This window comes from Haliotis rubra, unplaced genomic scaffold (genome assembly GCF_003918875.1).
Source record: "Haliotis rubra isolate DU_JTF1 unplaced genomic scaffold, ASM391887v1 Scf220, whole genome shotgun sequence".
NCBI lineage: Eukaryota > Metazoa > Mollusca > Gastropoda > Lepetellida > Haliotidae > Haliotis > Haliotis rubra.
The window spans coordinates 1,453,627-1,472,412 of NW_025766226.1; the positions used below are offsets into that span (position 1 = coordinate 1,453,627).

General features: G+C 42.8%; 1 protein-coding gene across 3 annotated transcripts in view; it reads left to right on the forward strand.

Moving 5' to 3' along the window:
* The window catches only part of LOC124277363, a 59,529-nt gene that overhangs the window by 39,301 nt on the left and 1,442 nt on the right, over positions 1-18,786 (forward strand). The window contains exons 1-2 of one of the 3 annotated variants that reach the window (XM_046713028.1): positions 16,915-17,031; positions 18,340-18,399. In XM_046713028.1, the coding sequence (XP_046568984.1) occupies positions 16,950-17,031; positions 18,340-18,399 (142 nt within the window). In that variant the 5' untranslated portion in view covers positions 16,915-16,949. Of the gene's footprint in view, positions 1-16,914; positions 17,032-17,504; positions 17,539-18,339; positions 18,400-18,786 lie in introns of those variants that run through there. The other 2 variants (XM_046713031.1, XM_046713030.1) reach the window with 2 other exon arrangements.

Sequence of the window (18,786 nt, forward strand, 5' to 3'; positions counted from 1 at the left end):
TCGTAACCACATGTCGGAACAATCTTCTACCCATGACGTAGTTGCAGATAAGATTAACGAAGTCCGAAAATATGCATGTGGCATGCTGGTGCTTCTTATGAGTGAGTGTATTATTGTGTGAGTGAGTATGATCTTACCCCTTTTTTCGCAATATTCTTGCAACATCACAGTGGGGACACAAGAAATGGGCTTCACACATTGTACCCGTGCGGAGAATCAAGCCCAAGTATTAGCTCCCATATGAGAAAGATTCCTGCCTGGTGTTTGATTGTCTTTCACGTTTTCCAGGTTATTGAAACCCTTCAGCAAAGGCATGGCGCTGAAAGGCATGGCGCAGGGTAAATAATAGGATTCGTAACCAACGATCATAGGTTTCTGCCATGCCAAAGTGGAGCAACTCTGTCATGTTTCATGGTTGGATGTTCAGGTACTGTGGGTTTGCTTTGCTTGGCTAGTTTCGTAGAGGGAAATATGGACTATAGGGATGAGAAAGTCCACTGTTCATTTGTGTTAGTTTTGTTTGTTTGGTGCTTAACGTCCGCCTAATATATGCAATATTCTAGTTTTATGAGGGGGCTGTAATTAAGTAAGCCATTTCAAAAGTCCAACTATCGAGCTGTTTATCTTCACGCCGCTTTTAGCAATATTCCAGCAATATCACGGCGGGCGACACCAGAAATGGGCTTCACACATTGTACCCATGTGGGGAATCGAACCCGGGTCTTCGGCGTGACGAGCAAACGCTTTAGCCACTAGGTTATCCCATCACCCAAAATCAGTTGAAAACTTCTGCCGTTATTGTTCCTATAAATATTGTGCTGGCGCGGATGATGCGTGTTGGTATGGCTTCGATTTCTCGACAAGTGTGCTAAAAATACAGAGGAATGGAATTCATCCCACATTCTTACTATCACTGATGCGTGAAATGGCTCCCAGGTTTTATATAAGCATGCACACATACATGTCCAGACAGATAGAAAAACTGATGCTGTAATTGGTTGTCTTTTTTACCATTGCGTTTCTAAATGCTTTAGTGGAGGCACGGTAGGGCACAGTGCAGAGTTGTCCCATGAACATGCCAGAAACCAATGATAGTGGATTCTAGTTGTTTCTAGATTTGTCAGCCCTATACCCGTGCACATGGGTATAACCAGCGTCCCAAGCGTCTAAGACCTGCATCACTTCTGGTTTTCCCCTGTATTAAGCTGACCTACCACAATATAAATGCATACTGTTTAAAGTGGCTTTCAATCCATCTCGCTCCGTGCTTTGGAGCGCATGTTTTAAGGAAATCAGCATTAAGGTAAACACCTCAAAATCTGATGGGAAATATGGTGGCGACTGTCTTAAAGCTGCCACAAGAGAAAATATTGTACTATTGGTATAAGTTTTCTGAAGGACAGACCAAATTTTCACCAACTTTTGTGCTAGTTTGTATTTATCATTGGTTTTCCTATGGAGATTCGTTGCTAAGTAGGTTACAGCTTCTTTGAATCGTGCTGTATGTAGATCCTCAAGACTGCATATGTGTGGACTTTTGTGGGATTGTCTCCTGTGATCAGGACATGTACAGGCTTTGTAATATTCACCCAAGTATACCAATAAAGTCTGTTTCTACCAGATGGCAGGTACTTCGGTAAGAGCAAGCGGTCCCGGAAGATGTCTACCCAGCTGGATGTCCTGTGTATTTGACACACTATACAAGTGCTTCCTATACGACAGTTTGATGGCTTTGTATCTGCCGAGAGGTTCGAAACACTCATGCAACCAATCGTTGACCGAGTAAGTCACAATTAAATCAAACCCACGAAAGTTCAGATAAGAATTGGTGTTCAGCAACCCATGTTTGCCATAAGATGGACCTAATGGGATTGGGTGGTCAGGCTCGCTGACTTGGCTGACACATGTCATCGTATCCCAGTTGCGTAGATCGATGGTCAGGCTGTTGATCACTGGATTGTCTGGTCCAGATTCGATTACTTACAGCCAACAATCAATCAATGACTGCAAGATGTGTTATGATCGTGCAGGTCAAGTTTGCTGCCCTGGAAGTGATAGAAGAGTTCCACAAGAAGCTCCTGGATGACTTCTTGCCACTACTGACAGAGACCATTCCTTTCCTAGCTGAACTCATTTTAATTTGTTTGTCTTTTGGTTTAGTCAGATGAAAATGAAGAAGTTGAGAAACGCTGCCAGACTGTCATAGCGGACATGGAGAGGACCCTGGGAGAACCCTTACAGAATACTTCTAACTGGGGAATACCTGATCTTCTAGCATCATGTGTTTGCTTTAGGCAATAAACATGATTTTAAAACATGGTATTGGTCATATTTTGTTCTCCTGTAGATGCTGATCCTTAGCCACTTATGAATCTTGAAAACGTTATGTCAACATAGTTGCGTGGATGGTTGCTCATAATATTCATGTGATAATTTACTGGCAATCAGCATAGAGATAACTGCAGCTTCAAAACAGATCTTGCTTCTGAAATGGCCATGATGATAACTAAATTACGTTGTATTGTTTGTTGTTTAGTGTGACCTGTGAAATTATAGAGGCTTAGATGACAAGGCGGAAACGGCATGGTCATAACCCGTGTCTTTGAGATATGATACAATCTGCAGAGTCACAGTGTCTGACCATATCGTAAGTCATCATAAGGTCCTGGACCTAACAAACTCAAGGTTGAATGAGTGAATTTTGTTTCAAGTAAACCAGTGACTTCACAAATTTTCATGATCACACATTTTGGTTGCTTAGGTAAAACTGCTAAAAGGTTCCTAATGGATTGAAGTGGATGCCCGGTAATAAAATTAGTCCACTGTCAAAAGGGCACCACCAAAGAAGGAGTTTGGCAATGTATTAAAGTCACCTGAGACCACAAAGACAGTCATTACCCACAATATACTTCTATCAAACTGCACCCATACTGCCTCGCCCTTCTGCAGATGACTAACACACGTAGCGGAAATAACGGATTCATCATCTTTAGACGTTGATGCAGGCCAACCACTGCCGATTGTGCTTCCCGATCGTTTGATAGACATGTACGGAGCGTAGATTTTGAAATCGATAAGCAATTCTGTCCAGAACATGTAGGTTCCGGAGACTGGTGCTGTAAACTTCCCGGTTGTGTGGCTATAGCCAGATCCGATGTTGTAGCTGGTGCTGTCGTACACCACGGGGTCTCGTGTCGTTACATTGTGGGATCTTGATACATACGCCTGGAAAGCCACGGCTCGGGTTTTGGATGCTGCGATGAAAGAACACGTGGTTAAATGTATAATGTAATATTTTCTGTATTGGAAATGTAAGAATCTCTGCAAGTGCCTGACCATCACTGATTAGCAATCGAATCAAGAGTAGAAAAAGCAGTAGGTGCAAATACAAGCTGGACCCCAAACCTATGGTATAAAAAACGCCAACAAGTAACGCCCGAAATATTTGGAAAACAAACATTGGTGTACAGCTAGACAAAATGCCAAGTCTCCCAGAGCAGTCAAAATGCCAGGTCAAATGTGTTCAAATATACACATAGAAACAAATATCGGAACACCCCATGTTTTTCACAGTATCAGTGTGTTGCCATTAACCATAGCTAAGGAACTTATCCTATCCAAACATAAATTTAAATTAATGTCTGGATACATTGACAAGGAATAATTGAATGGCAAATCTGAAAGGAAAAAGAACGAAAGGCTAGCTTAATGACTTTTTTGTAGGGCTGGTAACCATGGCCGTATTGTCTTTTTCAGGATGTTGCATACAGTCCCCAAGGAATCACAATAACAGAGAACAGGTTAATATTTGGTGTAACCTCCGACAACTTCAAAAATATCCCTGACCCTCCTCCACACTGACTGTATCAGAGGTTGAATTTGACGTTGACATTTTGTGTTCCATTCTTGATGGAGGCGTAAATAAATTTCAGGCAAAACAGGATCGGATTAATGTTTAATTTCAACAGTCATATTACCCCATATATAGGCTCAATGCAGAGTAGTCACGGATATTCGTCGTCTTCAGAGTTCTACTGCATCTCATGAGATCTTGAGGGTCTGCTTGCGAATTTCTGAGAATATCAGTTGGAGAGCTCAATAAATGTCTTTCTGAGAGATCTTCTGTATCTCTTTGTAGGTTCTCCCCGCTGTTTGTTCAAATAACCTGACTGTTTATCAAGATTTTCCACCGTAAACAGTTAGGGATTGATTACACAATGCCATTTAGAAAGTGGTCAAATGTAACGTGTTATATTTGGGATTACACTTTCTTAGTAAAGTACAAATTCTAGTACTTTTTGAGTTGAGCCCCATCCGGGATTCGAACTCGCACCCTCAGAGTCAGGCACCCAATCGCCAGCACACAAAGTCAGCCGCCTAACCCACTCAGCTTGTGGAAGTCGCGGTAGCTGAGTGGGTTAGGCGGCTGACTTTGTGTGCTGGCGATTGGGTGCTGACTCTGAGGGTGCAGTTCGAATCCCGGATGGGGCTCAACAAAAGTACAAAGTGTACTAAAAGAAATGTAATCCCAAATATAACACATGTTACAGTTAGGGATTGTTTCCTATCAAATATTTTGAAAACAACTTGTTACTGTTGACTGATTTGACCGGTCTGCTCCTCAATAAAATAGGCAGTTTGTACAGCCAGGCTAAGTTTGTACAGTTAGGTGAACAGAGAGACAAAAGTCATAGACAACGATATTTTAATTTGGATTGTCAACAGGTTATGTTAACGTCATGACTCGGTTAGTGTTTTCTGTTGATCTTTAGCTGGCTCCAACACTTTGTACTGTATAAGTTATAATGTATTCTGCTAATCACACATGCTCTATCGTATTGAGATCTGGACTCCTGGCAGGCCAATGTAGCGTTGCTACCGCTTCTTGACGTATTTGTCTTTTGTTCAGAAGTCATTGAAGTGTGGTACAACCCCTCTGTCTCGGATGTAAGTGATGTAACATTGTCCTTCAGATTTTATCTGATCATCACAAGGTCAAGTATACAGTCATGTGAGAGGCTTGTTCCAATATATTCCGTTGCGCACATGTAGTGTTTCTGCGGCGCCAAATACGACTTGGGCCATACATGAACAAAGACCCTTCCCCATGACGCAAATTCCAGTGTCTTCGAGCTTGACACTAAGCTACTCGTCCTGCCTTGTGCGTGCTCTGGGGATAACAACGGACAACAACTGACAGCCACCCGGCCGATTGTAGGCGATCTCGAGCCGTTCTGTTGGACAAGCGACGATGTGGTAGTTTTTAGCACGCCACTTGACATGATCGGATGAAGTCTTATGATTCTGTGAATGGCTTTATCATTCCTACCCATTAGTTTGCTTAACGTCATCAGTTTGACGATGTTCCCTCCCCAATCGGCTGACAGTCGCTAGATGACAACCTTGCAATATCCCTCAGTGACATGCCAGCATTCAGCATACCAATAACTTGCTCTCTTTGTCAGTTGTGAGTTTGAGCAGGATCCATATTTGCTTATCAACAACAAAATCAATTGATTTTTCATGTTATGTAGATCAAACTTGATACTTGCCTAATGCCGGGAACACGTATTGCACGCGATTCTCGCCTTTGCCTCGTAGGACGTGAATATTTAAAACCAATGTGTGGTGCGTCCGAAATGTTCAAACTAATCATACAATCATAATTATGATATGAATATGCATGGCTATATTGGGATTAAAATCAGAGTCGTTGCGATACTTTTGTGTATCTTTTCAGAGCCCCATAGTTTTAAACACACAAGCAGCAATCTCGTGACTTGGCTTATCATAACAGGTACCTTAGGTTTTTACATATTAGTTTTAATAACTATCTGTGGAGCCATGTGGTTCAGATAATTTCAAAATTACAGTCGTAAAACTTCACTAACATTTGATAGTTTCAATTTGTCAATCATGACGAGTTGTTCAGTTGATCTTTTCTCAAAATATATATTCCCACATACTATGCAGTGTTATTGTGTCTATTAATTTCATAAGGTAAGGTTTATTATATTTATTAAGCTCAATTTTCCATGTTCAGGGCAATAAATGTGTACTTTTTCACCATAAAAACTAAACGCCAAATGCATAGAAGATAACTGGATCTTACCCAGAGTTTGGGCCAACAGCGCCAGAGTCTGTTTCGTTTCAGCCGATAGTTTCTTGACATCAGACATGTTTTTGTTCAGCGCATGCACGTCGGAGTTCGTCATTGTGATGTCCTCCCGAGTCGTATTGAGGTCAGACTCGAGGGAGAGGAGGTTCTGTTGGACGTTGTGGATAGAAACGGAAGTACAATTCATATCCATTTCCAAATGGTTAAGTTGAGCCGTCATACTCGCATCAGTTGAGTTCACATTCTTCTCAAACTGCTTCAATTGGGCTGACGTATCTTGTGTTAGAGTCTTCAGTGACTGGGTGTCCATGTTCTCCACTAGCTGCTTGTGAGCAATGAGCTGTATCACAGAAGATGTATTTGCTGCAACTTGTCGTGCTTCTGACTGAACTTCACGAACGCTTATGTTTAAGAAGGACAATTTCTTATCCATTGCTGTTATGTCCGACTGGAGGGAACTGAATAAATGAGAATCAGATTTAAGCGCCGTACACTCCTCAGTTACATTTCTAAGCGCAGAAGATATATTCCGCTTAAAGCTATTGATGTCGGCCTGGACATCTGAAAGTGTGTGTGACGTAGTGTGGAGGTCGCTGTGAACTGATTGCACATTCAGAACTATTGCCTTTATAACATCCTGGTTCGCTGTAAAGCTCCCATTCAAGGAAACGAGAAGGGAATCGTTGGAGGTTGAATTCAGAGGATGAAAATCTAGACCGGTGATTTCTACTTTTGATTTCACGATTCCGAGTTCGGTTCTCAGTATGGTAATGCCGTTTTTGAGAGAGAAAATCTCAGCAGCTGCAGATTGTTGAAGCCCCTTGTTTGTCATGAGGTCTGTCTGGGCGGCCTGAAGGTCTTTCTTGGTAATTTGAAGATCGGTCTGCGTATGTTGAAGCTGGTCCTTTGTTACCTGCAGATCTGTTCGAGTTACCTGCAGGTCTGTGCTCTGCGAGAGACGTCTGTAGTTCCTGTCTTGTAATATTCAGATCTGTTCGAGTTACCTGCAGGTCTGTGCGAGACGTCTGTAGTTCCTGTCTTGTAATATTCAGATCTGCCTGTGTGAGCTGGAGTCTTTCGTTCGTTGTCCGCAGATCTATCTGCAACCTATTTGTGTCCTTGCGAAGAGTGTCCACATTCTGTTCGAGGAGAGTGATGTGACTCAAGATACTGGTAAGGTCGGCAGTACCGTCTGATTTCGTTAACGGCAGAATCAGTCCGGAGATGTAAGGTAGGTATATACACAAACGGAAAACTGCTTCAAACATCATGGCTTACTTGTACTAGATGAATATTCAAGCGCAGTGCCGATGGTTTTATATCTTATCTAACTGTCTGACACCACGTGACAGAGACGTCGATGATGTAAAACTAGGAACTCGAAAGGAAAAAGTATTTAAATGAAAATGTATACGCCATATGTACCTCTGTGATATACATCAACAGCCAAATATGTGAACATATACCCTTGATGTGTTTCAGTTTTGTCACTTTATACCTTTGATGTATCCTGCTTTTGAGTAATAATGGAATATTTCTTGGATGTGCACAAGACAATTTAACTATTTGTCGGGAGACTCTTGTGCCTGTGACGTAGTTGCAGATAAGATTATTCCAAAAATAAGCATGTGGCAGACTGTTGCTTCTCACGCTAGGAAAATAAGTATGGTTCTTCGGTAAAGTAATAAAACAATGAAGAAGTGATGTACCGAATATCACTTCACAAGTGATCTACAAAGTAAGTGTGGTTTCTTTTTCGTAAATATATATACTGCTATATATAATGCTGCTGTTATCGTATAATCAGTTTGGTTTGTGTGGGTTTTCATGTGAGTAAGTGAGTGAGGTTTACCGCCGCCTTTAGCAATAGTCCATAATTACGGCAGGGGACACTATAGATGGGCTTCACCCAATTACTAATGTGAGAGGAACGTTTCCTGCTAGTTTCCTTAGGTCTTTCACGTTTGTCACGTTGGTTAAGTCCATCAGCAATTTTAACGAATGGTGCTGCCAAACCTAAACACAGGGGTAGGGTTCGTAACCAACGGACCCGTGAAGATCCGGACTAGAATTGATCTTCAGTAACCCTTGCTTGTCGTAAGAGGCGACTAAAGGGATCGGGTTTTCAGGCTCGCTGACTTGGTTGGCACATATCATCGGTTCCCATTTGCGTAGATCGATGCTCATGCTGTTATTCACTGGATTGTCTGGTCCAGACTCGATTATTTACAGACCGCCTCCATATAGCTGAATGCAGCGTAAACTAAACTCACTCACACACTCACTCATTCGTAGCCAACGAAATTAGACTTCAGTCTTGTCAAAAGGCGAATTGCAACACATTATAAACCTATTAGACTTTTGAGCCATCCGTGCCCTCAGTCATGTACCTGAACGAAAATATCCTCTTTCCTCTTAAATCTTACGATATCCATCTCATGTGTTGAGATACTTTTAATACACATCTTATGAAAATGAAAACATATCTAAATACACATATTTGGACTATTTACCGATTGTGAAGATATTCTCGTGAGATATTCTTTTTCACTGAACTGTAGAAACTAGTACAACTGAAAACGGTTATACTGGGTTATTGGTACATGTCCGTTTACGTGTTGACAGTGCATGGTGTATTAACGTAGCAACATTCTGTAGATGCTTGACATTTTCTGTTGACATTATACAGAATGCGAAAATTGTGAGACAGGATGTATACTTAGATTGGATATAATGACTCCTTGGTCTTCATACTGTGGACATATGAGAATAACGTAGTATTCATCTTCAATATTATCAGTGTTCCACTTTCTGCAGGATTGGTTCTGAGTGGCATGACATGTTTTTTTATAATACGTTAGATTATAATAACCACATCGAAACTGCTCTTACTTTCCTCACATTTAAAGTAGTTAAATACTTTTCACACATAAGATATTTGGGGCGGTGGGGTAACCTAGTGGTTACAGCGTTCGCTCATCACGCCAAAGACCCGGGTTCGATTCCCCACTTGGGTAAAATGTGTGAAGTCAAATTCAGGTGTCCTCCCCCGTGATATCGCTGGAATATTGCTAAAACAAAAACTCACTCACTCACTCACAAGATGTTGTTTCAGCAAAGAATGCGAATAAGAACATTTTCTAGTTTGAATATTCCTAGTCCATTCTTGGTGAAAGCAAGCTTTACATCTTTATTGAAGAATGGATAAAAAAATCTGTAACATCCTCAACTCCCTGCCCAATCCATGCATATCCAAGACCCAGTTGAAACAGTATAGTTTTAATTAACATAACCCCATATGTTTATTTCGAGCATCCCTTGCATTTCCAAACAAATACAATAACATCTTAAACGGCTTTTGAGGACGCATTGAGATGAGTTTCGACCAATATGAGAACGTTTCAGTGCCAATATATATATTTCCAATGCATTTATATTCACTATACCCCAGAACCATGCAACAGAATGAGATGTTCAAACTGGATGATGGTTACTATGTTACTCGGTCTCTCGACATATCCTTTTGCTGTGCTGCGAGAATCTTAATACACACGTAAAGTAAATAACATACTGCATTACTTGTATGATAACTGACTGATGAAAAGTGTTTCATATTTTCACAATACACATGAGAGTGTTGAATTATGTGCTATCGAATTATATTGAAAGGGTTTTCGGAACACAAATGTTATGCCTTATTCCGATACCAAATAACGTTGTACTGGCAGTAGCCTTTTCAAAGGTTTAGCTATCGAGCAAGGGATTCGGCTGTGTCCACCTACTTTGTCCAACACGTACCCATCAGATTGTTGGTATTCAGGTAATATTGGTTTGTTTTGTTTGTTTGGTTTCAGAGGGAAGAATTCAATGATCAATTGTTTCGGGTTTGTTTGCTTGGTGTTTCACGCCAATCACAGCAATATTCCAGCTACATGGTGGTGGTCTGTAATGTAATGTCATTTTTGACATCTTTTAATGTCTTGTTTTGTCAAGTATTTGATCTGCTGTATGTTTGCTGCCTTATGGTCTGATACTTTGTCTCGGATGGGTCAAGATTGTCTGGTTGACTGGAGATTATTAAAATACTTTCAAAATTAATGACCAGTGGTCACAAACCCAATAACGGGTACGCCCACCGTGAACAGTGAGACCGGCAGAGCATCGCCCACGCATATAGTCAATCAGATGGTCACTAGAGGCTTGTGGAATGGCATGTCATGTCCTCTTGAACTCACAAACTTTATGTGGCGGATTTGGTATACAGCGTAGACGTCTCTCCATTTCATGCTCAATAAGGGAAATATCCTGTGAATATGCAGGCTAACTTTGTGCCACTGAAGAAAAGTCAAAGCAACTCTAGGCGTGTGAGGACGACGTTATCATAGTCATTGTCAATCTTGAATCATGACGTTGAAGAAACTGTATTGCAACTGGTCCGAAAATCTTATCTCTGTAACCCTCACCTATCAAATTGCCCTAAACAGCAGCTGTTTTACAAGGGGTTCCCTGATGAGCACTTATCCCACCCCACTTCACGTAACCTCCGGGAAGCGATTCCTCTCTGCGACACAGGCTTGAGCATAACGGTACCGGTACTCTTGAGTGAGTGAGTTTAGTTTTACGCCCCTTTAAGCAATATTCAAGCAATATCATGACAAGAGACACCAGACATGAGATAATCGTGCTGACCTACCTCAAAGACTGCGAGTCCCATCTGTTACCATGTATAATCGCGAACCACAAGGCTACCCCACAGCCCCTTTTGGTGTGGACAAATCCAGGAAATATAACATGGGCGAACCGAGTTTGTACACGACATACATGGCATTGACTTTGTTGTATCTGTTGCAAAGTCGAATTCATGCCGAGGCCAACAACAGCCGACTGGAAAGATGTTTTATTGACATACGACATGATACTGTTGATGGACATTGGGAGAGATGGCATAAGATAGTAGGACCTGTTAGTCTCGCGAGGAGCTACTTCCGGTACTAAGCTGGTTCCCAACTTGCTATATGTCAGACGGGGCCCAGCTTACTTCCGGCACCAGATTGCCGGCGACAAGCGTATATTCAAGAACCAGTTATGTTTCTAAATTGCGCGACCGCCAAAAATGACTTTACTAGACCGGACTACGTGTGACCATGCTTGGCTGTCATAGCTGTTGACAGTCGTAACAGTTGGCTAATTTGGGGATGGTTAGATCGGAAATGTTATATTCCTGCAAGAATCATCGGTTCCTTACTATCAACTGAGAACCATGAAACCATTCGAAAAGGTATGAAACGTTGTTTGTCGCCGGAAATACTAAGGTCTCGCGAAGTGTCATGGCCTGTTTACGGACCCTATAACTGCAGTATATAGGTCACCGTAAGTTTTCAGAAGAATGTAATTCCTGATCATGAGCGCCATGTGCACGAGGTGCTTGAAACCCTGTGTTTGGATATATCGTAAGAGAATCGTTGCCCATTATTTTCATAGAAGCATAACACACTATTAACCAGTGAGGATTGTGGCAAGCGTTAAAGACGTTGTTTGGTGACTGAAAGACTAGGTAGATACATGGGCACGCTTAAACTTGGTCAGCACAATGTCACGATGCAAATATCTTTGGTTTCCGACAAAGTGTGAGCAGCAGGGCATGGAATCGCTACCTGACGTTGAGGTCAGCTACCCAGTGACATGTGGTCGACCGCGTTGCAACAGCTCCTGACTGCAGCAAGACGTCATCACTTTGTGACAGCCACCACACTCAGGAATGACAATTGGTACGTTGATGACGTTGATTCAGCTCAAACAGTGCATAACGGTCTCCGTGAGGCTGGTCTCGGTATACATCCGAATCCCATCGATCCAATATCACACGCAGGCACGTCTGGATTGGGCTGAAGATCACGCCAATTGGACACATCAGGATTGGGTTCCAGGGCTCCGTTTCACAAATCTATCGTAGCGCTACGACTGACGTAAGTCTATGTTACAGGGCCTAGAGTTTCGAAGCTCTCTTAGCGCTAAGTGTCATACATTAACTTTAACTTACGACCATCTTAGCGCTAAGAGAGCTTCGAAAATATAGGCCCAGTATCGGAGGTACGACAGTCGTAGCGCTACGATAGCTTTGGGAAACAAGCCCTTTACTTTTCAGGTGACTCGAAATATTGTCTTGCCTTCATAGAGTGTCCTGCCCAAGTGTTTCGAAGACAAGGATTCAGGATTCCAACGAAGCCGAACTTGAGGAGGCTCAGTCATGACTTGGGGTTGGATTGGTTTAGATGGAAGAACTGCTCTCCATGTCCCCAATAGGACAGCCTGTCATTCAGCTGTTCGAACGGACCCACTTCATCCGACCTCCGGTAGCACGGCCTGCCTGCTCTTTCCGAGGGAGGGGGTTGAGAGGGCAGGTTTGGTTATTGCTTTGAATCCTTTGACCAACTTAATTTGACTGTGTATTAAACATAACTTTTTTGTTGATCTGTCTCTTGTTTAACTCTGTTCTCAGCAATATTCCAGCTGTATCTTTTGTGTAAATAGTCTTGAGTCTGTGTCAGACAATTCAGTGATTGACATCATAGGGCATATGGCATGACCACTTGAATTTTGATAATGTTTTTGAAGTGAGGTGAGGTGAAATTGGGTCTAACGTCGTGCTTGAAAATATTTTGCTCATATGACGACGTGCATGCGTGTATATGTGTATGTGCGCCTGCTTGTACTAGCCCAGACTGAAGCTGATTTTATAGTGCTAGCCCACTGAGATACCATGCCGCAGTGAAGCATGAATACCCCACTCAGACACATTATACTGACTCCGAGCCGACCAGTCCTTGTTGTACCCATTAATGCCGAGCGCCAGGCAGGGACCAACAAGTACCATATTTTAACGTCTTTTGGTATGACGCGGTCGGGGATCGAACCCGCGACCTTCCGCTCTCCGGATGGACGCTCTGACCACTACACCACGGAGGTTGTTAGATCATGTTTTTGAAAGGACACATCACATGCTGTATTCACGAGAATAGCACCATACAATACTGTAGGACAGGACATGCCTACCCTTGTCGCGAACACCTGGTGTCATCACTGATTTTCAGTGATCCTTTCATATAATTTTCAGAGCTATGTTTCCGTTTACACCAAACAAACGGAATTTGCTTCTAAAGATAATGAAGACTGGTTATTCTTTTGCACTTACGTTCTATATTCAATAAAATCCGTTGATAATAAGTGAGTGTGTTTAGTTTTACGACGCTTTTAACAATATTCCAACAATATCACCGCGGGGAACCAGAAATCGGCTTTACACATTGTAGCCATGTGGGGAATCGAACCTGGGTCTAATGTTTTAACTACTGGGCTACCCCATTGCCCCAAATCAGTTGATAACTGCTGCCGTTATTGCTCCTAAACATTATACTGGCGCGCATGATGCGCGTTGGTATTGCTTCGGTTTGTCGAAATGTGCTAAAAATACAGATACGTGTAGAAATTCATCCCACATATTAGTTAATTTTATGATTACCCTTTAGAAAGTCAGATCGCTCTAGGTTGCCAGTACAAGTATTGTAAGATAATGAAGGCCAATGAAGTTTGGATGAATTAGACAAAACTGTTAAAGCAGATATCCTGTAATTAAATTAGTCCAATGTTAAAAGGACACCACCAAAGTAGGATATCGGATCTCCTACATAGCTGCCTGAACGAACGGTGACTGTTGTTGGATTATCTCCACGGAACTCTTCGAACTGCACCCAAACCTCCTCGTCCTTCTGCAGATGACTGACACATGTAGCGGAAACTGCGCCCTCGGAAGAAGAGGAATATGCAACCCAACCACTGCCGATTGTCTTTCCCGATTGTTTGATCGAAGTGGATGGATAATACCTTAGGGGACGAATGCCCAACTGTATCCAGAACATGTAGGTTCCGTTCACCGGTGCTGTGAACACCCCAGTCGTGGTGTTGTAGCGAAATCCAGTGTCGTAGATGATGCTGTCGTACACCACGGGCTCTAGTGATGTTACGTTGTAGGAACTTGATAAAAAACCTGGAAAGCCTCGGCGCAGGTTTCGGACACTGCGGTAAAGGAACTGGTGTTTGAATATATAATGCAATGTTTCTGTACTGTATATGGAAGAATCCTTGCACGTTTGCAAGTATCAACTCTCAACGTTTAAACTGATAGTGATTTAACAATTGACTGCAGCAGACAAACAGTGGGTAGAAACACAAACAGCACCCCAGAACATTTGGCACACAAACTCAGGCAGTGCCAAGTCACTCAGACGTTTCTGTACAACCTGTCAAAATATCACCTATACGACATATTTAAATGCCAAGTCACCCAGACCTTGGTGTACGGCATATCTAAATGCCAAATCACCCAGACCTTGGTGTACGGCATATCTAAATGCCAAGTGACCCAGACATTGGTGTAGGACCAGTCAAGATGCCAAGTCACCCAGACATTGGTGTAGTACCAGTCAAAATGCCAAGTCACCCAGACATTGGTGTACGACCAGTCAAAATGTCAGGTAACCAGACCTTGGTATAGGACCAGTCAAAATGTCAGGTCACCCAGACCTTGGCGTACGACCAGTCAAAATGTCAGGTCACCCAGACCTTGGAGTGCCAGTCAAAATGCCCAGTCATCCAGACATTGGAGTACCAGTCAAAATGTAAGGTCACCCAGACCTTGGTGTACGACCACTCAAAATATCAGGTCACCCAGACATTGGTGTATGACCACTCAAAATATCAGGTCACCCAGACATTGGTGTATGACCAGTCAAAATTTCAGGTCACCCAGACATTGGTGTACGACCAGACAGAATGTCAGGTCACCCAGACCTTGGTGTACGGCCAGTCAAAATGCCAAGTCACCCAGACATTGGAGTACGACCAGTCAAAATGCCAAGTCGCCTTTCAAAGGAATTTTAAGTATTTTCAGACACTAATTATATACTCCTCACAAAAAATTAAGCAACAAGTGTATTTTTGGTCAGTACATATGCCTTTACTCATGATCATTACAACTGAATCAAACATAACAAAGATAAAGCATATCCACACACTTTTCCAACAAAGAAATCAAAATTCATTGAACAATAACTGACTTGCAAATCATCAAAAACAGTGTCACTGAAAAAGCCGTGCAAAATGTGTTGCATCAGGGTATGAAAATGTCTGAAAACACTTTTACTGTCAGTTTTGAGCACTGATCCAAAGTTTAATAACGTGTATGGCCACCATTGACCTGAATACACGCTTCAAGACGTCTAGGCCTTGTCCAGATGAGTCTGTCTAGAGTCTGTTGTGGAATGTTCTGCCATTCTCTCCGCAATGCCTGTTCAAGCTGATCAGAGTCTGAGGACGAACGTGGAGGCCATTACACACGCCTTCCGAGGATGTCCCAAGCATGTTCAATAGGATTCAGGTCAGGAGACCTTGCAGGCCAGTCCATATGGGTGATGTTGTTGGTCTGAAGAACATCAGTGACAACTCTTGCTCGATGTGGACGGGCATTGTCATCCATGAAGATGAAGTTAGGACCTGCTTGCTGAGCCCACGGAATGATCACAGGTGTGACAATTTCGTCTCGGTACCTCACACCTGTCATGGTACCTCGTCTGATGACCACAAGATCAGTTCGTCGTCCAACTTGGATTCCTGCCCAGATCATCAAACTCCCACCTCCATACTGATCATGTTCAGCAATCGTACAGTTGGCGTATCGTTCGTTACGGTTTCTCCACACACGAGCCCTACCATCATTGAAGTCCAGACAAGAATCTTGACTCATCTGTGAAGAAGAACATTACGCCAGCGATTGACTCTCCAGTTACGTCGTTGGTTAGCCCAATTCAGTCTCTGTTGACGATGGTGTGCAGGCAGAGGGATACGTTGCACTGGTCTTCGGGACCTGAGACCTTCAGCATGGAGTCTGTTCCTCACTGTCTGTGTGGAGATTCTGTTCCCAGCAACTCTCTGGAGGTCATTCTGGAGAGATCTGGCTGTGGTGAACCTGTTCCGCCGGGCTAGGTGGCCAAGTATCGGTCCTCTCTGGGAGTTGTCACCCTTGGACGACCTGAGCGTGGTCTCTCAGTCATCAATCCGGTCTGTTGGTGACGAGTGATCGCTCTGGAGATGACGCTTCGATGAACATTGAAATGGTTGGCAACAGCACTCTGGGTCTGACCCCCTGCACCATTCAACAATTTGAGCAACTTCAATTGGTGTCAAGTGACGCCTAGCCATTTCTCAAATGTTACTGTCAACAATTTGTCGTTGCTGGCAGTTTTAACGCAATCAGAACGCATGTGCGACGTGTATAGCACATGTTTTCCATGCATTTTGCATGTGCGTTTTGAGGGTGGTTGCGTTCAGGCGGTGCTAACAATGTTATCAGAAAAACAATATGGGAAATGCTTTAAGTTCATCAATCGTAAAGGGTTCTCCTGCATGGCTTATATGCCAAGTAATAACTTCATATACCCATGAAGAAAATATGTGGAAAAAAATACTTGTTGCTTAACTTTTTGTGAGGAGTATAGTTGAAACAGCAATCTCGTGACTAGGCTTATCAAAATTATAATAGGTTTTCCTAATAGACTTTATTATCACACTGACCTGAGTTCAGATGTTTCAGTTGTAAATCCTTTGTCATGAGGTCTGTTTGGGCAATCTGAAGGTCTTTCTTTGTAGTTTGAAGATCGGTCTGTGTATGTTGAAGGTCGACCTTTGTTGCCTGGAGTTCTGTGCGAGACATCTGTAGTTCCTGTTTTGTAATATTCAGATCTGCCTGTGTGAGCTGGAGTCTTTCGTTCGTTGTCCGATGTTCTATCTGCAGCTGATGTGTTTGTTTGTGAAGAGTGTCCACAGTCTGTTCAAGGAGAGTGATGTGACTCAAGATACTGGTAAGGTTGACAGTACCGTCGGATGTCGTTAACGGCAGAATCAGTCCGGAGATGTAAGGTAGGAATATACACAAACGGAAAACTGCTTCAAACATCATGGCTAACTCTCTGCAGTACTTGCACTGCACGCATGTAGAACATAGCGCCGTGCCACTGGTGTTATATCTTATCAAACTGTCTGACATCACGTGATGGAGAAGTCAGTGATGTAAAACTCGAAACTCGAAAGGAAAAACTATGTTTAAAGGAAAGAGTTTATACCTTATCAATCTCTGGCATTTACATCAACAGCCAAATATGTTCAATAAACTCCCTCGGTTGGTTTTATTTAGGGAACTACATGCGTTTGATGTATCCTTACGCGTCAGCTTAATCATGGCTCATTCCTGAGATATGCACAAGACATTCGTAACCAAATGTCGGAACAATCTTCTACCCATGACGTAGTTGCAGATAAGATTAACGAAGTCCGAAAATATGCATGTGGCATGCTGGTGCTTCTTATGAGTGAGTGAATTATTGAGTGAGTGAGTATGATTTTAGCCCGTTTTTCGCAATATTCTTGCAACATCACAGTGGGGACACAAGAAATGGGCTTTACACTTTGTACCTGTGTGGAGATTCAAGCCCAAGTATTAGCTCCCATATGAGACAGATTCCAGCCTGGTGTTTGATTGTCTTTCACGTTTGCCAGGTTGGTAAAACCCTTCAGCAAAGGCATGGCGCTGAGAGGCATGGCGCAGGGTAAATAATAGGATTCGTAACCAACGATCATAGGTTTCTGCCATGCCATCGAGCTGTTTATCTTCACGCCGCTTTTAGCAATATTCCAGCAATATCACGGCAGGCGACACCAGAAATGGGCTTCACACATTGTACCCATGTGGGGAATCGAACCCGGGTCTTCGGCGTGACGAGCGAACGCTTTAGCCACTAGGCTACCCCATCACCCAAAATCAGTTGATAACTGCTGCCGTTATTGTTCCTCTAAATATTGTGCTGGCGCGGATGATGCGTGTTGGTATGGCTTCGATTTCTCGACAAGTGTGCTAAAAATACAGAGGAATGGAATTCATCCCACATATTGGTTAACTTTATCGTTACCCTTCAGAAAGTCAGATCGGTCTGGATTGCCCGTACAAGTTGTTGATGTAGACGTCTGGTAATGAAATAGTCCATTGTGAAACGGACACCACCAAAGTAGGATATCGGATCTCCTACATAGCTGCCTGAAAGAACTGTGACTGTTAATGGAATACGTGAACGGAACTGTTCAAACTGCACCCACACCTCCTCGTCCTTTTGCAGATGACTGGTTCTCCAGACTGGCGGATAAGTTGAAAAGTCACACTTTGTACAGTAAAGGAGGCAGGAGAAACTGTGGGATCATCCAGATCATACTGCTTATATTCTCTATTATCTGACCCTCTTATAAAATACTTAAGTCGTTGGTCAATGACATTTTAACAAGTTTCCGTATCACCCTTCCCAGGAGGGTGACAAGTGAGAAAAATATTACCCGCTGCCACGGTTACCGCCAAACTCTCCGCCAAGAAGCTGTATGGCTGACAATCGTACGACGTCATAATATGACGCATGCAGTGCAAGGAGTACGAAAGGAGTTTTTGAATTCACTATGTACACATTAATTTTACCGACTTTCACTGCTTTTGAATCGTTTGCACTATGGCATGGTCAGCTCTTAGTTGTTATTATCAGCCATGAAATGGGCCTCATAAATGGAACGAAATCTGA